This window comes from Dryas octopetala, chromosome 8, assembly GCF_963921425.1.
Source record: "Dryas octopetala chromosome 8, drDryOcto1.1, whole genome shotgun sequence".
Taxonomy (NCBI): Eukaryota; Viridiplantae; Streptophyta; class Magnoliopsida; order Rosales; family Rosaceae; genus Dryas; species Dryas octopetala.
In genome coordinates, this window is record NC_141373.1 from 16,167,529 (window position 1) to 16,191,356 (window position 23,828).

Here is a 23,828-nt window from a genome sequence, read left to right on the forward strand (position 1 = left end):
TAACTTTAATAACTATAGTTGTAAATTTGTAATGTTGTATATAAGTTTAAAAGTTTATTATTTATAGTATTACACAGTTTACACTATTACTATTTACTCACATTATATGATTATAGTATTATATAATAACTTAAAAAGCATATTAATAATTTATTAGAGTATATAAACGAAAAACTTATTAAAATGTTATGATTCACCAATTAGACAAATAAACTAGTCAGCTCAGTTGGTTGAGAGTTGAAGTTTGTTCCAAGAGGTCTCATGTTCGATTCACAATATAGCCAAAATCTTATATTTTTATTGAAGATATATTGTGTGTAAATGAGTTTTTGGCCGGGTCTAAACTTTTTAAAATTTTGAAAATTTTTAATTTTTTAAAGAATTTTATTTATTCAAAAGTTTTTAAAAATATTATTATCTTTTAAATGTGAGTAAAAAGATGAAAATACCCCTGCCACGTCAGCATATAACGGTTTATTTGACAGAAAAACTAACGAAGGTACTATTTTGACACAAAATGAAAGTTAAGGTACTTTTTGTCAAATTTTTAAAGTTGGGGTACTAAATTGAAAAACAGTGTATAATTGAGGTACTTACAGATAATTTGCTCCAAAATTAATATTAACCTAGCTATATTTTAGGGTTTAGACCGTAAAATATATTTTATATAACCCTATGACCTATTTTCTAGATATATAATATAATAATAAATTAATAATGTTTTAGTATATAATTTTAGTTATACCCATTACCCTATATAATAAAATTAGTATATTCTTTATATTTTATATAAAAAAAAATTAGTATATTATTTATAATTTATACTCTATATACTAAAATTTTTAATTGTTTATAGTTCTAGGGTATAATATATAGTTATATACTATATAAGTGTATAGGGTATATGCCATATAAGGTAATAAGGTATGAGATTTAAAATTTATGGTATAAGGTTTAGGATATAGTATAGGTCTTATAGGATATTAGGGTTTATGGTATAAGGATTTAAAACTTATGGTATAGGGTTTGGTTGCAACTCATCTCTCATTCTCTAAACCCTAAACCATAAAGTTTAAAATTTTATATATTCTATATACTCTATATAGTCTAGTTACATAAACTAGTTTGCCCAACCAAACCCCAAAACAAACCCAATTGCTCAAACCCCAAAACATATGTTTTGTATAAATTATAAAACATTAAAAAATTTGAAAATATGTAAATGTAATAAAAATACCAAACCCCAAACGAAACCCCAATATGGCCAAACCCCAAAAAATATGTTTTATATAAATTATAAAACATTAAAAAATTTAAAACATATGTAAATGTAATAAAAAGACCAAACCCCAAACGAAACCCAATATGGCCAAACCCCAAAAAATATGTTTTATATAAATTATAAAACATTAAAACAATAAAACATATATAAATGTAATAAAAAGACCAAACCCCAAACGAAACCTCAATCTTACCAAACCCCAAAACATATGTTTTATAATTTTTATAAAACATTAAAACATTTGTAAATGTAATAAAAAGACGAAACCCCAATCTTGCCAAACCCCAAAACATATGTTTTATAATTTTTATAAATCATTAAAATATATGTAAATGTAATAAAAAGATGAAACCCCATCTAAAGTTCTAAACCCCAAAAATAAAAAACTTAATTCACTACAACAGTAAAACACAAACCTAAAGGCTAAAACTAGGGCTGGGTTGGTTTGACCGAAAAATCGAGATCGAACCCGAAACCGGCTCAACCAATGCCGAAAATAACCATACCGGAATATCGGTTTGCCAACCGAACCGGCATGTTCGGTTCCAGTTCCGGTTTTCAGATCATAGAACCGTCGGTTTATCGAACCGGACCGAGTATATATAACATTTAATTTAAAATAATACAATTTTATACATTTCTCATTTTCTATGCCCTAAAATACCTTTCTATAATACATTTATATACATTTATATAGTTTATAAAACATATATAAATTTATAAACCCTAAACCCTATGATTAATAATTTATATGTTTTCTAATTTATATAATATAATTATTTCAATTGAACCATAAATATATCATATATGACTATATACTATATATATAAATATATACTAAATTCTAAACCCTATATTCTATATCTCATACCCTAAACCCTATTGTGTGTTTTAAAAATTTTAAATCATATACCTTATATCCTATACCCTAAGACTATAATTCATACTTTCATAGTTGGTATATAATTATATAACTATAAAAATGTTTAGGATATGGTATAATACTATAATATGGTATAATATTAGAATATGGTATATCACTATATGTTATACCCTAAGGTTTAGGATATGGTATAATATTAGAATTTAGGGTATTTTAATTAGTTTTTATATAGAAATGTATTATATAAATTAAAAAATTTATAATTTATAAATTTATAAATAGATGTTTTATATAAATTATAAAAATGTATTATATAAAAAGATATTTTAGGGTATAAAAATGTATTTTATATATAAATATATTTAAAGTAAAAACTCTAAACCCCAACCCCAAACCCCAAACCCCAAACCCCAAAACACTAAACCCCCAAAATCAGAAATTAATTCTATTTCTCTCAATGGCTTAAAAAAAAAATCTCATTTCTCTCTCCTCTCCCTCGATGCTCTCATCTCTCTCATCCCTCTGTACTCATGCCGAGCATTGACTGGCGAAATTGCCGTCGTCCGGCCTTGGGTGGCGACGGGACCACCCCATAAAATCTTTCCTCTGTCTCCTCTCCCTCCCCTATCCTCAGATCACCCAAGGATTCCGAAAACCCAAAACCCAGTCAAGGCCGGTAGTCTTCTCCGACAAACTCTGCGATTACGGCGTCGTCGTGACTCGTGGTTGGTACCCAGAGCCTCCTCTCGTCGGCTTGAGTCTTTCGGTGTATTTGGGTTGTTCGTCCGACCACCGTAGGTGGCAAATCGAAGGCTTAAAAGGTTGCTAGTTTCCCTGCCAATTTTCTGGCGAACTGGTATGTTCTTGATCCTCTCATCAGGCCACCGCTCAACCCACTCGGTTAATTCCCATTCCGAGCCGAGCCGACCGGGAATGCCGGTCCAACCGAGTGCCGGTTTACCTACATTCTGGTACCGGTCTCGGTAACCAAAATGGCCAACCGAGGGGGATTCGGTCGGTACACGGTCTGAGATTTTCGGTTCGGTAACCGTACCGAACCCACCCCTAGCTAAAACATAAACCAAACCCCAATCTCGTGCCGCCCTCTCTCTTTCAGTCTCACAGTCTCACTCATCTCTCTCAGTCTGACTCTGAGCTCTCAGTCACTGACTCACTCGACTCACTCAGCTCTTTTGCGCTGGCCTCTCTTTCTCTCTCTCTCTCTCTCTCTCTCTCTCTCTCTCTCACTCTCTCGCCATCTCTGTCGAAGACTAGAAGGTCACACCGTCGCAGGCTTCGCAAATCGCAACTGAACAAGTATGTCTCATTGTCTCTCACTCTCAAGTCTCAATGTCTCATCTCTCTTTCTCTCGTCTCTCAGACTTTACCCTCTCATCTCTGTCTCTCATTTGTCACTAGGGTTTCGAATTCTAATTTGGGGATTTTTGTGTAATTGCACTGCAATTATTGCAGCTCTCAGTCATCTCTTTCACTCTCTCGCCTCTCATCTCTGTCGAAGACTAGAAGGTCGCACCGTCGCAGGCTTCACAAATCACAACTAAACAGGTATGTCTCATTGTCTCTCACTCTCACTCTAAGTCTCAATGTCGCATCTCTCATTCTCTCGTCTCTCATACTTCACCCTCTCATCTCTGTCTCTCATCTGTCACTAGGGTTTCGAATTTCAAACTAGGATTTCGAATTCTAATTTGGGGATTTTTGTGTAATTTCAGCTCTCAGTCATCTCTCTCACTCTCTCGCCTCTCGCCTCTCATCTCTGTCGAAGACTCAAAGGTTGCAGGGTCACAGACTCGCAGCTTCTAATCTGAACACGTATGTTTGTCATCTCTCTCACTATGAAGTCTCGTCTCTCACTATGAAGTCTCGTCTCTCACTCTAAAACAGTGAAACTAGGGTTTCGAATTCAAAGAATCAAATTTGGGGATTTTTGTGTAATTGTTGCAAGTTTCGAAATTCAATCAATTAGGGATTTTTGTGTAATTGCTAAAAGAAAGTGACTTAGGAACTGAATTGATTTGTTACAAGATAGTGAATTTAATCAATTAGCACTGTAGATTACACTAATTTGCTAAAAGAAAGTGACTTAGGAACTGAATTGATTTGTTTTAAGGAACTGAATTGATTATTTTATATATTGTGCACCTTTTAGATTTGTTTATATATTGTGCATCATTCAGATTTGTTTATATATTGTGCATTTGTGCATCATTTAGATTTCTTCATTGCCTTCTCTTATTTACTGCATTTAGGGTTTAGGAGGGATGGACCCCCAACATCAGAAGCAAGACGAGTGAATAATAGCCCATTAGGCCCAGAACCGTGGTGGAGAACCGCACCTTGAATGGTCTGGTTTGGTTTGGTTTTTTTATTTCTTTCACGGTTTTAAGCACCGAACCGCACCGTGTATTAATGTCCGGCACAGCGCACGGTTCTAGGGGAAAAGTGAGTCGAATCGCACCGCGCTCACCCTTAGTGATCACGATAAGTGTTTTCTATTTTATTTTCTATTTAAATTTTATCTTTTCTCTAATTTCTTCTGAAATTCACCAAAAATTATCTCGTAGTTGTCAGTGTAATCTAAGAATAAGATGTTGTTCGTGACATTCTATACTATCTCCCCATATTTTTAGTTTCTTCAACGATTTACAGGTTTTTTTCCAAACAATTGAAAATGTCCTCGAAAGTGCTTATTTACCTATTTTCTTCAATTTTTCTAATTTCTCAAAATTACAATCTAACTTTCGAAATTCTCTATAAATAATCCGGTCCTTGGATAATTATGATCTTAGTACCATTGTGTTCGTCTTATCGAGTACTTCAATTCTAAGCCCTCAAACTATTTTTGCAACGGTGAAAACCTACTTGAATAATTTCTGAAATACTTAGAAATGGTTTTCCTTAATTTCTAAAATAATAAATGAATTACTAATAACCTTAAATAAATTTCAGAAAATCAGTAATGACTTCAAATAAATCTTAGAAAATTTCTATAAGCTCAAAATAAAGTATAGGAAAATTCTAGGGCGTTACAGAATGACAACTGACGAAGGCAATGGCAGTGGGAGGCAGATCAATCTGGCAGAGGCAACTGAGGCAGTAACTGCAGGGATGCGCGGCATGACGGCCTACCTAGAACGGACTTTCGGCGTGATGGAGGAAGGAATTTTCACAGAGATGAGAGGTGTCAGGAACACTTCGAAAACGGCATAGCGTGCCGACATGAGGAACAGTCTTGATAAGCTTAACTTGACTATGAGTGGCTTGGCTCAATAGCTTGGTTAAAATAGGCCTCAACCCAATGTTGTGTAGAACGAAGACGCGCCTGTCATCCAACAAATCATCTAGAATCCTCTACAACCACCACTAGAGGAGCAAATGGCTCAACATCAGCAACCAGTTCTCGAGATTGTCGAGCCAGTCTTGTCGCAATCGGCAGTTTAACCACGCCAGGTAGCTCCACCACAGGAGTTCGTAGTGCCACAACCGGCAAATCAACTACGTTACATTGTGCTGCACGCAAGAAACAACATCAGAAACGACGCAGGGAATAGTAATGGGCACAGCACGAATTACCTCTAAAGGGGCCAAAGGCCGCTGCCAAGGGTCCCATATAAGGATGTCGAAGAGGAAGCGGCACACTATGATCAACCTGTAACTATGGCCGTCGTAGAAAATATGCTCCAGGAACACATTAGAGGCTAAGGCTAAGAGGAAGCCTTAATATGATTTTCTCAATGGATCTTTTTCCTTACTTTGTTTAGTTTTCAGATTTGATGGATTTAATTCTTCTTCTATACATGTGCTTGATCATAGACTAGGATTTGGGTATTGAATTTTGGCATGAGAATTTGTTTTTAAACTATGTCCTGATTACATCCTGTATATGACACTTATGTCAAAACTCATTACAGGATATAATCATATATGTGACTCTGATGCTCTTGCCAGAGATTTTGCGAGTCTTTCTATCCTGGGACATCTCTTTCTTTTCGGAAGGTGAGAGTGTCACACCCCAAAGTGGGGTCTATCACTTTGAGCATGTGGCAGGGCCACATTGGTCACCAACTTTGAGATTAAGCCATCTCAAAGCCAATGATCAATGTAAGGCTGATTGACACTAGATTTTGAAACCAAAATTCAGAGTAAACTTTTTGCTTTTAACAAAACAAATGTAACCAGTGAAAGCATTCTCAAGTAGTGAGCTTATAAGTTTAAGCTGAATTTATGAAATGCTAATATAGACCCTTGTTTTCAAATTGATGGGAAAAGCAACATAGACAAATGAGAGATTCATTAAACTTTTAAAATAGAAAACCAATTGTGAAAGTTAAAGCAACAAGAGACATAAAGAGTAATGAGCCATTCTATTCCTTAGATCAATAACCAACAGTTTTCTCTTGCCAAGAGATCAAATCAAGGTAAAATAAAAGTGTGCGTAGGGTAAAAACATACTTATCCATGATGGGATCCTCTTCCTCATCACTTGTATATTCTGATGTGGGTGGTGAAGGAATGTCAGGGCTATGGGGTCTATCTTTCCAGCTGTCACATCTTCATCCTTCACTATCCGAGAGCTCTACAAAGCTAACCATGTTTCTTTCCTAAGGGTTTTCTACAACTTAACAAACTGTGTAGGGGTGAGCATTACTAATACCACTGATCACACACTCAATTAGTCTAAAACATTTTCATGCATTTCAAGGTAGTTTAAATAAGAAGATAATGTTTTAACAAACATGTTTTGCCAAGCTGGCCAAAATTGCAAGTATATCATTCACAAGGTATCCAATCGACATTAACATGTTCAAACCAAAGTATAACATGTGGAACTTATAATAAGATTTGCAGATTAACTTTGCTTAGGATTATTAGAACATAAAATGATATAAATCAATCAAGAAGACCATTTCTCAGTCTTGGATTACTTTGCATAATCCAATCACAAGTATCACAATCAACCATGCATCAATTCATGAAATGCAAACGCATGTTTAAAAGATAAAGTACAATGCAATGCGTACCTTTTCTCCATTTCAAAGCAAACATGTCAAGATTAAAAATAGTGGCCCTTATTCCCTAATTTGTAATTGTTATTACCCCTATCCCCATTTCCTACTAATAATCAAATAGGTCTAGATAGTGAGATGTCCTTCATTGAAAGTAGATAACCCTATCTCTTTTCATCTAGCATATTCTTAAAACACATTACGAATTCCAGATAAAACCTGTATGCATACTTTTAGGGGATTGAACCCAAGAATAGAGTAAAAACTGTACCCCTTCATCTCTAATTAGGAAATCTAAACACAAAACATATAGTACACAATTTTAATTCATTAACCATGAATGTTCAAATGTAATGCAATGGCACCCCCTATGAAGGGAAGATCTGCCCTTAATGAACCATAATATAATAATTATGCGTGCACAGATGTAATGGCAGTTTCATAAATGCATTATAACTTCATTGCATAAGTTAGTTTTAACATGCTTCAGCAAATTGGTTTAATGAAATAAAAGCAATGGATCATCAAACTAAAGTCAACCTTGATCCAAAACCAAAAGGATTACCTAGTCACCAACTTATGCAAAATAACTTTTGGATTTTAGCTTTACTAGTTTCACAAGCCTAAAATCAAACATAATTAACAAGTGATGGAATTAGTTCAAGTTTCCCTAGAGTTATTCCCAATTATGATGCTCCTACTGTTTTCATTTTAAGTGTGAGTCCATTTCAGTTTCATCTTAAGCCTAAGTTAGTGAGTTTCATTCCTTAAATCAAGTTGAAGCCACTAGTATAACCTCTCATAATGATTGACTTAAAACACTAAGCCTGTTGTCCAAACTAACAAATCATACAAACCAAGGCAATTGAGACTAACTTTCAATAAACAATTGATTTTCCCAAGCATGGTAAAGCAAGTTGAAGTCATCAACATGCTTTCACATATTTGATTTTTCTTAAACAAAGTAGGCAGCTCTTACTAAGTGTTTACAGAAAATCTACCTAGGGATAGAGTTATGCAATTTCTTATAGGTTCTTATCATGGCATATTACTGCAAGGAAAACATGAAACAAAACAAATTATCCATACTCAATTTGATAGCATGTCTTCAGCATCAAAACCAAACACATGTGTAAATATAAATACATATAGGTATAAGGAAAAAGCATGGGGTTTTAAGTGGACTAGCTCCCCTACCTCAAATGTAGTCCTTATCCTTGCTGCTGGCCCAACAAGTTGTTTCCCTAGTTTAAACACAGCCAAATCAGAAATGGCTTCTTCTAAACATAAATTAGGGTTTCCTAGGTTTGAATGGCTTAATGAACAAGCTAAGTTGCAAATCCAAGATTTTAAAATCAAACAATAAAAGTTTGACCCTTTACAATTTCTAAATCATGTATTGAAGCATAAATGAAGGTTTAAAAGTATAACAAAAACCATACTAGAAGATTGGGTATGCTGCAGATGGGTTTTAATTCAAAATCGTTGGAAAACTTGATCCAATATCAATTGGACTCCCTCATGTTCCCAGAATAGTCACATGGGTGATTTTTGACTTGTGCAAACTGAAAGTTTAGGCCATAAAGCATTAAAACAAAATATGATAATTTTGTGCACAATTAGTTCCTTAAAAAGTCTAAAAGAGCAACACCTGCTTTATGATTTTTATAAAATTCTAAAAACATAATTTGAACAAGATTTTTTCACAAGACGTTAGAAGACACACTCAGATTCGTGCATAAAAATTTTCAAAGCATTTGGAGTTGTGCAAGTAGGGTTTCAAAGAGCCAAAGTTCACACCAGAAAACTGAAATTCTGCATAATCACTGTTCATTTGGCCAAAATCTCATTTTTGTGTATACTGAACCAAATTGAGTGAGGCAAATTGAAAAAAGGTTTGAAATCAAATTTAAAAGCTACTATAACAATTTCAAATGAAAATTTCAAGTGTATCAAAATTTGTGCATAAAAACCTAAGACTTGTATATTTGAAAACATGCTCAAAGTGCAGTAACTTGTAAAATCCATTCCAAATCCATAGCAAGTTGGATCTGAGTGGTTCTTATTTCTAAATAAAGATTAAGGTTTCTAGTTTATTACAGTAAAACAGTTTTATTAAATTCCAAAAGAATTAATGCAGGCATCGAAAACATGGTAATGGGGTCAGTAAGTTGAAAATCAGCCAAACACGGTTTTAAAAACATAAAAGCCTATTGATTTTCGAAATGCAACTTATCTAAGCCATTCTAACATCTTTCCAATGATATTAAAAGACTTGGAAGATTGGTTTGTAGGTTTTCTTACCAGGGTTCCTTTCAAAGGCAGTGTAGGCTGCACTCCTTATTCTTCTTTCTTGAGCTTGGTTGTTCTTGGATTCCTTCAAGTTCTTCCCTTTCTCTGTCTCTCTTTCTCTTTCTCTTTATTTTTCTTTTTCTCTCGTTGAAACTGAATTGATGGTGGGAATGGTTTGTCTGAAAAAGTGTTTGGTTTTATAAAGTGAAAATTATGACTGTTGGAGGGAAAACAAAGAGTCACAACCCTTAAGTTTTCCTTCTTTGCATGGGAAAGGGTTTCTAGGCTATCTGTCATATTTTGTTTCATCCAAGAGGCTTTTAATTGGCTGGCCAATCCCATTGGGGCCTGGTTTAGTGAATGATTAGCCTAATGGACTAGACTTACAGCCCATTAACCAATCTAAGTCTATTGCTTTCTTTCCTTGCTTAATCCACTTAAATAAAAACCATCATTTAATCCATTTTCTTCCTCTAACCTAAAACTACACTCTATCCTTTAGCCTAAGTCATGATCATCATCTCATGCAAAAGTCATCTTTTTTTATCTCTTGCTCAAGTAATTAACCTAGGGTTATTCTAGCCCTAGTGGTCAAAGTAAATTTCTCAACTCTTTGGTCTTTCTAATGTTGCTTCCACCTCTAGTCATGCAAATGTCAAGGTTGTATTGCCATACAACCATTTCATGCATGTGATCCGAAATGATCACTCAAGTATAGTCAACAACTTGTTTGAATAATTAAGTAATAAAATAAGTGTGGTAGGCATTATTTAAGCATGTCATAAACATACAAGTTAATGATATGCTTTTGCATCCGAGATCACTAAGTGAGTGGACAAAGTTGTGTAAATAATCCACTACTTGTGAATACATAAGCATTTAAATCAATGTGTTGTGCATAAGTGACCATGTTCTTAGTTTTAAAAACACGAAGCAAGTGGCATGTTTTAAAAGAGTGCACAATTTCAAGTAAAGTAGATAATTTGATTCCTTAAAGTTAATCATGTGGAATAAATCCACATTTGTGTTCAAAACATAGCAATTAATACTAAATCAATTGATAAACTTAGTAACACCCTTTAACCAAAATTAAGAAACTTTGGGGTGTTACAGAGAGATTCCATGTTGCACACTTACACGCCTCCATATGTGTGTCAATGCACCCAACGTACACATGTAATTCATGCTTGATAACGTTGGTCCATTTTGTGCTGTCAAAGTACACTGAACACACACACAAGACATCGGTGGTGTCTCAAGTCTAAGGACTAATCAGTATCTATCATAACCAAAGAGTTCCTATTTGACATGCCTTAAAGCTGCATTTAGGATTCTTTGTTCGGTCAGTTCTGTGGACGTGTCTCCAAGCACGCAACCACATATATACCTGCTCCAGTGTCTCTACACTATGGCATGAAACTCACCAATCCAAAGAAAGCAAACGTACGTGCTAGTCTTGATTTATTGGAATGTTAATGTCGAGTTAATATTCCCTTCATCGACTAGGAACGTTTAGGAATCTAAGTATCTGATAACATGAATCTCAATGGTCTCACAGCTCATCATGTTTCTTCTCTTAGATTTTCATGGATGCATTCATTCACTTACACGATGATCCTAGAGTTCCAGTGAATAATGCTTATGCCCTATATATTAATGTGTAATACAGATTAATTGAAATAGCCCTTGAGTCACTAACTTCAACCAAACACGTTTGGTTAACTAATTGCCATTGGTTTTAGGGCATATTTCCAACACTCCCTCCCTCTCTTCCTCTCTCACTCTTCACTCATCAGAGTCTCACACAATTAATCACCAACACCAACACACACATCCAATATTCTAATTACATAATTAATTACAATACTTTAAAAATGAGAGAGAGAGAGAGAGAGAGAGAGAGAGGATCCAAAGAGAGTGGTGTTGTACTTTGGATACTAACTCAGCGACTAAAAACATTTATTCGTTAAAAACCAAAAAAACAAAAATAAAAAATTGATAGAATTTCGCATGGTGTAAATATGGGAGAAGGTAAGGGCAAATTAGGATATTCATGCAACTTAAATGGCTGACATTGGGCCCATTGACCATTATGGAAGAGAATATTAAAACCTATTGACCATTATGGTAAAAAAAAAAGTCCACATTAACTATTTTAGTATTTAAAATTGTTTGACTGATTTTAATATAATTTTTTATAATTGATATTGGGTCTTGTTTGTTGTAAATAATTGAGATACAGAATAGAACCACATATAAATTAATGAGATATGTCACATTAATTGGATAAAGAAATTAAGTTAGGATATATAATAGTTTTTTTATCTTAATAAAACATTAAAATAATTTGTGGCATCTCTAGTATTAACAATCAGCAACTCAACCAAATGTCATAAAGATTCACCCTCTAATCTATATAAACAGATTAATCAATGTAAATAGAATGATCATAACATGATCATGGTGGTCCCACAACCCAAAACCAGCAAAGTGAAAATGTCAGGAACCGTCCTATGGCCAGCAACATATGTTACCAAGTCAATTAAATTGTAAAGCTAGGGTTGACAAAACAGAGGATATGATGGTATAATAAAGAAGTAAAGATTGGCTGAGATAACACCCACAAGATAATATTACAGAAATTAAAAAACATCGAATACACGATATTATTATTAACAATGACATACATGGCATGCTAAAGCAAAACCAGATAACACCCATTAATTGACAAGGACACAAATAAACACTCAAACAAGCATTAATTCTCTAGAGGTAGTAGTGCGACTCTACTGCACTCTGAGATAACATTGTTGACAGAGTACTTAGTAGTGATTTATCACATAACACAAAATAAGTAAATGAAAGGCAAACCTCTTTGTAACGCCCCGAACCTCGGGCCCATAAATGCACTGAAACCTTGACATTTAAACCACTTTTCAAAGAATGAGCCATGCACTTAATATAATAAATAAATACGTTAAATAAACCAGAGTGTGAGCCCAAAACATTTATGTAAAATTGGCTGTATAAAATCAGTTAAATCAAATTTAAAATAAGTCCCACTGCCTCGTCTTCTCCTCACTGCCTCCTCAGCCTGCTTAACCTGCAAAACACCAATAACCACACTGCACCATATCCATGGTACACCGGGTCATTCGAACAAATAACCCGGTAAGCTCACTAGAGCTCGTATGAGTGAAATAACGAAATAATTAACCTTAATAATATCCTCAATTTCCATACTCAAAATAATCCACAAGAGTATCCATAATTACTCAATCACATCACAAATTCATCAACAAATATTCAAGCATCAAGATAAATATAGTTCCTCAAATTCACATCTTAAATCCCATCAATAAATAATAATCCTCATTCTGGCAAATCAATTGCCTAAACGTCAACTATTAACCTCAATCTCGAATCGTTCACATCCTAACTCATAACCTCAATGCATAAACCATTCATCAATTTCATCCTCAAGATTCAAGCCTAGACTTACCCAGTCCTAATCAAATCAAATCCTAGCAAACAAATGCACACAAGCACACAAAGCAACGAAATAGACTATCTAATTTCACTCACTGTTTAACCACGTAAAATGACGAAAATGCCTTTCTTGGCTCCTTTGCTCGGATCTCCAATTCGGCAGCATAACAACATCGGGAATGAGATTTCCCGAGCCCGTGTACCTGTTAAGACCAGACAATCAACAAATACAATTCAGAAACACAATTGGGCCACTGAATGACCGAAACAGGCGGCCACCACCACACACGGTGGCTGCCCAGCCCCCAAACAACACAGAGAATGCCACAAAACTCACCACTGGACCAGGAAAGGCTTCTGGAGGTTCCGAAGAGGCATACCGACGAAGAAGACCACCCAAATCGCCGCCACACAAGGCGGAGCTACAGTGGTCGTGGCTGCAAAATAGGGGAAATTGGATTCGAATCACAATTGGCTTAAACAAAGTGCACAGACATGAAGAGCATGTCGAGAGGATGAAGAATGATACCTCACTCGACGGAAAACACCGCCAGATTCGCCGGAAAAGCCGTCGGAGCAGCTGCAACAAGGTGGCGTCGAATCGCCGTCGTGGAGCATCACCGGGGTGAGAGAAATGCACGGGAAGACTCGCCGTGGCCTGGGGAAGAGAACCCAGGTGGTCCGGCGCCGCGATTTGGCCGGAAAATACGAGATCGCCGACGAGAGCCTCTCTCGGTCTTCGCGTCGATTCGTCGTGATGGTGGCTCAGCTGGATGATCGGCGGCCAGGGGGAGGAAGAGGGGAAGGCGGCGAGGCTGGTGGGCCAAAAACCCAACCCATCCGCCGCCGGACGCGCCGCCACGCGCCGGTGGCAGATCGGCGGAGGTGAGAGAAAGAGACAGGCGCGGGAGGGAGAGAGAGAGAGAGAGAGATGAGGAGAGAACTGACTTTTGGGGTTTTAAAACCCACCTTTGTAAAAATTACAAGTTTGCCACTCGTTTCAAAAGCCCGTATCTTTCAAACCGTAGCTCTGATTGACGCGTGCCGCGTGTCTACGAACTCGTGGACTCAAGACCTTTCCAATGTGCCCAAAGTCGAAGACGAAAGTCCATTAGTCTTAAAAGTCAACTTTTGGGTCGAGCCCAATTTAAAACAAAAATTAAAAATTAAACCAAAACCTTTTAAATTTCCAAATAAATTCCCAAAATCCTTAAAATAAATTCGTAAGATATGTAAAATAACTCCTTGAAAAATACGGGGTCTTACACTCTTCCTCTTGTTCCTTGGTCTCTTTCTTGTCATGATGCTCGTGGAAGGCAAACCCACCAGAACCAAGTGCAGCTACTGCACCAAGTTCCTCTTCTATCTTGTGCCTGTGCGCATGCGGGTCTTTCTTTGACTCGTGCTTCTCACGCTGCGCACGTACGTACACCAATATATCATAACCACATACAGATTAAGAGGGAATTAAGGGTCAAAATTTCTAAATTTATGTTACTTATTTTGAGAATCACGATTGAATCTAATACCACACATCAAAATAAGAGTGCCTTAATCTGATAATTAAATGATCCAATTGAAATGTAGGGGGCGTGGATCCGCATCATCTCATTTTTGACATAAGTTTTGACACAATATTTAATTAGGGCTCACTCCATATATGACTTAAACGATCCGAATCGTCTATTTTTTAAGTTTTCATTAAAGGATTATCTTTGTAAAAAATTAAATAAATCAAAAATCATTTACTTACAAAAATTTAATGGTCATAATTATTTTGGTTGTCTATTTTTTTGATCATAATTAAATAACTTAATAGTTTCTGATTTATCAAATTTTTTTTTACAAGAATATCCTTTAATAGAAACTTAAAAAAATAAATAGTTCAGATAATTGAAAGATCATATATATAATAGGCTCCATTTTAATATTGTGTCAAAACTTGTGTTAAAAATGAAATGTCACGGATCCTTCCCCAAAAATGTAATAGCATGCCAAATCGTTTGACAAGAAATTAATTAAACATTTTATTTTCCAACAAAGTTGATCCAAGCCAAGTAAAAAAAGGTTACTTATAGAATCGACTAGGTTTGATCCAAGAAAATTTTGAAGTTATAGAAAACATAAAGCCCCGAAGATTAGTGAAAAAAAGGTGATGGGCTACAATAAAGATATATTTGAATAATAAATCTGAATTACCAATGCATAAACACCAGCAGCAGCAGCACCCAACTCGCCGAGCTGCTCGAGATGCTTGTGATGCTTCTCCTCCTTCTGAGATGGATATGGGATTGTGAGATTACCACATTGGTAATCAGTGCAGCCAGGCTTGGCCAGAGACGGCTCGGCTTGAGCAGCTGCTACCGCTGCTGCTGCTGCTGCTGCAGCTAATATTAACAGGCAAAGTTGCAGAATCCAGCTCCCATGTAAGGCCATGGCTGGCCTATGCATGCACCAGTAAGTACTACGTACTACGTACTTAATTAATTCCTTTCCTTCTAGCTGGCTATTAAGTGGAAATCTAGAGCTAGTACTGTACTACAAATTTTGAATTGTATATATTTTTGCTTGCTTGAGAGAAGTATAAGTGCTAGCCTGCAGTATGGTCTTTGATGGGGCCTCATGGCTCATGCATTCATATATCGAGTTGGTAGCAACTAGCAAGCAAGCCTGGCCTTATCTGTAGGCATATTAAATTATTGGTCGATATGGATCAATAATGGAAGGAAGACGAGAGACTGGTATGCGTGTGATAGTTCAAGATCTATGAGATTGAATAATACAGAAGAGGTGGTCATCGGAGACTATGAAAAGCAGTTACAGAACTGGAGTATCCCAGCATTCCCAACGAAGGAAATCTACCAGAAAGGGACGTTCGAATGGAGAAGTGATTACGTCATCAAGACCTGTGAACGCACAGTATCCATCTCCAACCAGGATGATAACATCCAGCTGTTCACTCCAAGCATGCTAAACCAGCATGTCAGTAAAAAATACAACTACCTACATATAGGGGTTGTTCAGGTAGCTGTTAAGCCCTTGGTAAGGATGGGCTTAAACACTTCTGTTTTAGTGTGTGTACGAGATTGTAGACACAATAGATTCTCAGATTCTTTACTAGGAGTTGTGGAATCTTCATTAAGTGAAGGACCAATATTTTTTAACTGTTTTCCCAATTTCTCAGTGGCTCTCGCAGATAAAGGAGTGCTAAAAGCACTTACACTGAACATCAGGTCGCAGGGATTTGACATGATCCCAGGCTCCCAGAATATGGCGGTAGTATACAGGATATACTACAAAGCAATGACAACTTTGTGTCCAGGGGCTAGAGATTTGCATGAGGAAGGTAAGACCATTATGTTCCAAGCTGACACGAGAAGAGCAAACGTGGCAGTACCCAAAACCATTTTTTGGGATCAGGTAAATTTACCTAGAGAATGGACCCTAGTCCAAGAAGCCCCTCAAAGACCACTAGAAAACACCCAGATTGACCAAATAGTGGAATACGAGGGAGGTGAGGTAGAAATTGGGTTTTCTGATTCTAGATCTACTAGGATTGGTAGCTCTAGTACCAGGCCCCCTAGATCGAGTAGTCAGAGACCTTCTGTGGCTATTAGATCTGAGGATCCTTGTCTTTCAAGAAATTTATATTCTTCCGAGCCATCTAGGAGATTAGATGATGACCCAATTATTATGGGAACAGAAAGGCTAGGAAACATCAGCAGGCCAGTTTACATAAATCAAGCCGAGCCGAGTATCAGAGAAGGCCCAACCTTTTCTGACATTGATGGCCCAATTTATACTGGACCTCATATTAATGTCCTAGAAGCCCACCAAGAGTCTAACTTCAGACTTAACAAAGATATGCTAAAAGCGGATTTCATGAGTAGTAAGAATCTCCTCAAGAGGAGGTGGCTAATGGAAAACCTAGACAAAGAACAAAGGTTCCAATCCCACTACCAGTGGACAGAATGGATGAAGGAAAATAAGAAGATGGTTCCATTTTTTGATTGGTTTTATGAAAATATCCAGGGAACCATATTTGAGGATGCAATCAATGCCATAACTAGTCCATTTAAAACCTATTTCCCTAAATCAGGGGATCCCATTAAAGCTATTCATCTGCCATGTTGTGTCTTAAACTTTGTCGGAGCCGTTGCAGCACCATTTAAGGCAAGTCTCAAAGTAGATATTGAGTCAAAGGTAAATTCGACACATATTGAAACAATCATTCAACAGAATAACTTTTCGAATTTATGCTTGCAGACAATAGGGGAACAAACTACCAGAATTGAGGAAGCTCTGGCGGAAGCATTTCCTAAAAAGGCAACGATCAAAATAGGATCTACCACTGAGCAATTGATGTTCAAACCACCACCTGAGATGGGTGAGACGTTCTCTCTAAAGACTTCTAATGATGATTTAATAGATCAAATTTCCAATAGATTGGCAGGCATTAAAATCCAAGAAAAATCCAAAGGGCCCGTAGCCACAACAAGGAATTCTTCAGGAGGAGAAAGCCCAAGAGCTGGCCCATCCATTAATGTTCTGGCCCATGAGGACTCAGAAATTGAAGAAATCGAAGAGGCCTTTAGACACCCTGAACATGATGCTGAAATTAACAAAGTCCAATTTGGAGCAACACAGGTAAGAACAGCTCCTACCAAGAATTATTATCACAGGCCCACGCCTGTTGATATGCAATTTGAGGAGAATTGGATAAATGATCCAGTTAGGTTTGACGGGTCTTCCATTGTTGAATGGAATATAGACGGCAAGACAGAGTACCAGATCGTGGACACCTTTAGACAAATGATGATGCTAGCCACTGCTTTGAAGGCAAATCATAAAAATAGTACTGATAGGAATTTTGCTGTGGCAATAGTCTCTGGTTTTGCAGGTCAGCTCAGAGGATGGTGGGATTTCTTGAGTCAAGAGCAAAGAGAATCCATCCTAGGGGCAAAGAAAATTGTCGTCAAGCAAGAGGGCGGTATGGAACGTGAAGAAGAACAAGGAGATGCGGTCAATACACTCATTTTTACACTAACTCTTCACTTTGTAGGTTCCACTCAATTAATCCAGGATAGGTCTAGAGAGGTTCTCATGAACCTAAAATGCTCTAGTCTATCGCAGTACAGGTGGTACAAGGATGTTTTCATGGCAAAAGTTTTCACACGTGCTGACTGCCATGCTGACTTCTGGAAGGAGAAGTTCATTTCAGGTCTTCCAGCCCTGTTTGCTGAAAAGGTAAAAAACAGGTTAAGGGCCAAGTATGGAGGACAAATTCCTTTCCATGCCTGCACATTTGGAGAACTTAATGGAGAAATCTGTGCTGAAGGATTATCCTTATGCACGGATATGAAATTGAAAAGGCAAATCGAGAAGGAAAGGCTGCTTAAAGGAAAGGAGCTAGGCGACTTCTGCGAACAGTTTGGCTTCTCAAAAGAAGCATCAATGGCGAGAAAGAAGAAGGTGGGCAAAAGGCAGAATCCTAAACAGGATTACTATGCGAAAAAGAGACCCTCTTACCAAAAGAAGCAACACTTTAGGAAGTCACATTTTGGTAAGCAATCTAAACCTAAACAGGTAATGAAGGGAAAAGGTCCTACTTGCTATAAGTGTGGAAAAGTAGGACACTACCAGAGAGATTGCAAGATGAAAGATAAAATTAACTCTTTGGATGTGAGTGATAGGCTTAAAGAACAGCTATCATTACTACTGCTGGAATCTGATGCTTCCGAAGAGGAAGAGATGAGATCTTGGGGTTAAAGGATGAGTCTACAGAAGGAGAGTCAAAATCTTCTAGCGAATCTGAAAATGAAGAATGCAGTTGTCAGGTAAATGTTATTTCCTTAGAAGATAATATGTTACTTGACTTAGTTGATAAAATTCAGGATCCAGTCCAGAAAAGGGAAGCTTTGGAAACCTTGCTTGAGCGAGCCACAAAGTCAAATGAAGAGAAGCAGAGCAGGATGGCTCAAGCCGACAAATTCGAGCCATACAATTTTCAAAGTATTATCAACAGGATCCAGCAACAGACCCCTAAAAAGGAGATAACCATTGCAGACCTAAAAACTGAGGTCAATCAGGTAAAAGAAGAGCTAAAAGCTCTTAAAGGAAGGATGTTTCAACTAGAAACCCAGGTGAATGATGGAAGAATTCAGGAGAAAGAATTTGAAGAATTCTTCCCTGAGGAGCAAGCTGAACCTAGTGGAACCATAGAACAGTCAATCAATCTCATTGACAAGATAAGATACCAGAAATGGTACACCAAGGTAACTGTGATAGTAGATTTAAATGACAGGAATTTTCAATTCTCTACTATTGCCTTGATTGACTCTGGTGCTGACTTGAATTGTCTTAGGGAAGGGTTAGTACCTTCTAAATATTTCAATAAGACCACTCAAATTCTTAGGACAGCGAATGGGAAGAAACTGGGCATAGAATTTAAACTCTCTAACTCTGCTATTTGTAACAATGGAGTTTGTTTGCCTGTCCAGTTTATCCTTGTTAAAGACCTAAATCAGGCCTGTATCCTAGGAAATCCCTTTTTAAGTGAGTTATATCAATCTAAAAGCATGCAGGTTGATCAGGACGGTATTACCAGTGAGGTCCAAGGTGTTCGAATTTACTTTAAATTCATCCAGGAACCCTTGTTCAAACAGGTTGACATTATTGCTGACCAAGTTGAAAGTAAAGAGAAGTTTCTATTATCTCTAAAAGAAGAGATACAATACAAGCATGTAGAGAAGGTTCTGAAAGAACCTTAGGTCCAGGTCCAGGTAAGAAATTTAAAAGAATTATTTGATAAAAATGTCTGTTCTGACCTTCCTTCAGCGTTTTGGGCCAGGAAAAGGCATGTGGTAGAATTGCCATATGAGCCAGACTTTAAGGAATCCATGATCCCTACCAAGGCCCGGCTCATACAGATGAACAAAAGGCATTTGGAGTTATGTCAGCAGGAGATAAAGGATCTCTTGAACAAAGGTTTGATTAGGCCCAGCAAGTCCCCATGGAGTTGTCCGGCCTTTTATGTGGAGAAAGCGGCAGAAATTGAGAGAGGTGTACCGAGGCTGGTAATAAACTACAAGGCCTTAAACCAGGCCCTGAGATGGATCAGGTACCCAATTCCAAACAAGAGAGACCTCCTAAACAGGCTTCACCAGGCTGTTGTCTTCTCCAAATTCGACATGAAATCTGGATATTGGCAGGTCCAGATAGCAGAAAATGAAAGGTACAAGACGGCCTTTACTCTTCCATTCGGACACTAAGAATGGAATGTAATGCCCTTTGGGTTAAAAAATGCCCCTTCGGAATTTCAAAACATTATCAATAACATTTTTAATCCTTATTCATCCTTTACTATTGCATATATTGACGATGTGCTTGTGTATTCTTCATCTGTGGATCAACACATTAAGCACCTCAATACCTTTTTACGTGTAGTTATGGATGCAGGTCTTGTGATTTCATCTAAAAAGATGGAATTATTCCAAACCAAGGTAAGATTCTTAGGCCACAACATTTACAAAGGAACAATAATCCCTATAGATAGAGCAATAGCTTTTGCTGACAAGTTCCCAAACGAGATCAAAGATAAAACTCAGTTACAAAGGTTTTTGGGCAGTTTAAACTATATTGCTGATTTTTACAGGGATTTGGCCAGAGATAGTAAACCTCTTTATGAAAGATTGAAGAAGAATCCTCCACCCTGGAGCCACAGGCACACTAAAGCAGTGATGGCCTTAAAAGCAAGAGCTAAAGAGCTTCCATGCTTAAGCATCCCTAAACCAAGGTTGTTAAAAATTGTTGAAACTGATGCCTCTGAAAGGGGTTATGGAGGGATCCTAAAACAAAAGGATCCGAGTTCTAAACAAGAACTCCTTGTGCGTTTTACTTCAGGGGTCTGGAATCCAGCCCAACAAAATTATGCAACTATCAAAAAAGAAATCCTTGCAATCGTTTTAACTGTTACAAAGTTTGAAAGTGATTTATTAAATCAAGAATTTCTTATTAGAGTCGATTGCAAAGCAGCCAAAGATGTTTTAAAAAAAGATGTTAAAAATTTGGCTTCAAAACAAATTTTTGCCAGATGGCAAGCTATTTTTTCAGCCTTTGATTTTCAAATCGAGTAAATTAAAGGGGAAAACAACTCTCTCCCTGATTTCTTAACACGTGAGTTTTTACAGGGCAAGGAAGATGAGGCGAAGCCAGATGAGGAGAAATCACTACATGGGGAAGAGTCCCTAAAAGGTGTCTCAAAGGCACCTAGAAGATACCCAAGAGCACACCCAGAAGCTTAAACAGCCTCTGGGAGAGGGTCCTAAAAGGACTCCATATTACCCAACCCTAGAGGTTGGAGTATCAGTAATAGAAGATTATCAGTAATAGAAGATTAAAGTGACATACAAGAATTAATTTCAGAGGATAAAGTAAGATAAAAAAAACATAAGGAGTAATGTGAGAATTTGAATTACTTTTAAGGAGTAAAACAAATAATAATCCTTAAAAAATTGTGTGCGCTTCCAAATTCGCTCCTGAGCATAAGCCTTACCGAAAATTAACGTTTTTTAAAAGGCAATACCAAAATAGCCCTCACTTGTCTTTTAATGTAATTTTCTCCTTCCACGTTAGTCACGATGCTGACTTCTAACATCATGCATCACCAAAGCAAATTAAAAAGTAACCACTTTCTACTTTTGGTACTACAATATCACTTTTTTTTTTTGCCACTACTCCAATATCACTTTTTAATCGAAAGCAACATGATAATTAACATTCTACTTTTGATATCATGACGTCAGCAAAGAAGTTTTGCTGAGCCCACCTATCATGCATGATTGATTGATATTATTGCATCTTCCTTCCTTCCTTTCTTTCTTTTCTTCTTTCTTCCCGTGACTAAAGTCAAGTGTTTAAATTTCGAAATTTTTGGCAAAATTTCGTCAAAAATTTCGATTTTTAGGGGTTCCAAAATTTTAACACCCATTCGACCAAATTTCAAAAAATTTCAATGAAATATTCGAAATTTCAAAATTTCACCGAAATTTCAAAATTTCACCGAAATTTTGAAATTTCGCTCAAATACCCAGCTGAAGCCAGTGAGGGACTGAGGGAGGAAGCAGAGACCAGAGGGATAGAAGGGAGAAAGAGGCGAGCTGGCCTCGTCGCCAACCGTCGCCGAAGGCAGTAGATCGAAGATAGAGAAGAGATCGGGGAGGGAAGGAGGAAAAGAAGGAGAAAGGAGGAAGAGAATGAGGGAGGAGAAAGAGGGAGGAGAGAGAAGGTCTCGGAGTGGGTCTGGTGGCTGGGCAGTGGGAATGAAGAAAGAGAAGTGGGTTTGGTGGCTGGGCAGTGGGAAAGAAGAAAGAGAAGGAAAAGATGAAGTCACGGGAAGAAAGAAGAAAAGAAGGAAATGAAGGAATTAAGGAAAGAAAAGAAAAAGAAAAGAAAAGAAAGAAAAGAAAAAGAAAAAGAAAAGAAAAGAAAAGAAAAAAAAAAGAAAAGAGAAAGGAAAAAAAAAGTTTAGAATTGGTTGAGGACATGAGGTTTGGGGCCTTTGTGTAATTAGAAAGAAAAAAAAAATTTGGGGTTTCATTTAGTTGTTTTTAAATTTTAAATCCTAATACATTTTTATATAAAAATAATTAAAAATATCTTAAAGAGCCTAAACTCTAATATCTTATACCATATCCTAAAGAATATAGAATACACATTATAAAATATATAAAATTTAGTGTATATATTATAGAGTATATAGGATTTAGTGTATAAATTATAGAGTATAAAGAATATAATAATTTTATTTATTAATTATACTAATTTTATTTAATAGTATTTGCCTCCAGCGCACATTATATTCATTACATATCACATGAAACCTACCATATAATTTGGTTTTTTCAATGTTTTTTATCAATGTAGTAGATAATATGTTAAATAAACATATGGTAAAGTTTCATTCAAAATTTCCGTATTTTGATAACAATTTCCGTCGTTTCCGTCGAATTTTTGTGGAAATTTAAAAATCTTCGAAATTTCCGTCGAAATTTTCATCGAAATTTCCTCGAAACCCGAAATTTTATTCTTTGCATAAGACCATAATTATGAATTTTTGAATCAACTTCGACTGTTAAATTAGACATTCCACAATGCAATTTGAATTTAATTTTTAAATTTATTTTTTAGATATAAAATAGATATAGTCTAATTAGAATAGGTCCAAATATGATTTCTATCATTTTTTAAGACTCAAAACTATTCTTAATTTTGGATATAGACTATACTTAAAACTAAATTAAATAATTGGCCCACTAACAAATAAATAAGTTAAATATTAATATTTTTATATTTGGGCCTCAACACCATTGTGTTAGTGATCCCTAAAATTTATATTTTTATAGTTTTTTATACACAAAATTGATTTGATTATTAAATAGTTAGAGATCACCATTGTAAATAGTATAGTATCTCATATATCCTATAAGAAATTTAGTTAGTATGTTATTTCTATTGTTGTTCTACAAGAGTACGAGGTATGCCTGTGAATTGGATCTATTCATGGCAGTAGAGGGAAAATTTCTTACTCATCTTTACTCACTTGTCACTTGTCTGTTTAAGTCACGATGTGACTTCACTAACATCGTGCATTTTTTTTGGTCATGACTAACATCGTGCATTACCAAAGCAAAAAAGTAACCACTTTCTACTGTTGCTACTCTAATATCGATCACTTTTTGAAAGTAAGATGATAACTTTCTATTTTCGATATTTCAGTAACCTTTCTCTTTTTTTTATTTTTTATTTTTTATTTTTTATTTTTATATCTAGGTTGTTGTGGAACAGATGGGATGAT

General features: G+C 36.3%; 1 protein-coding gene across 1 annotated transcript; it reads right to left on the reverse strand.

Annotated features, from left to right (window-relative positions):
• Positions 1 to 12,126: 12,126 nt before the first annotated feature.
• LOC147277632 (uncharacterized) lies at positions 12,127 to 13,868 on the reverse strand. Its single transcript, XM_086254298.1, has 4 exons — positions 13,503 to 13,868; positions 13,311 to 13,410; positions 13,070 to 13,176; positions 12,127 to 12,609 (listed from the first exon to the last, which is right to left on the reverse strand). Exons 1-4 carry the CDS (start codon positions 13,589 to 13,591, stop codon positions 12,462 to 12,464), a joined length of 444 nt encoding a protein of 147 aa, XP_086110424.1. The 5' UTR covers positions 13,592 to 13,868; the 3' UTR covers positions 12,127 to 12,461.
• Between the last annotated feature and the right edge of the window lie 9,960 nt (positions 13,869 to 23,828).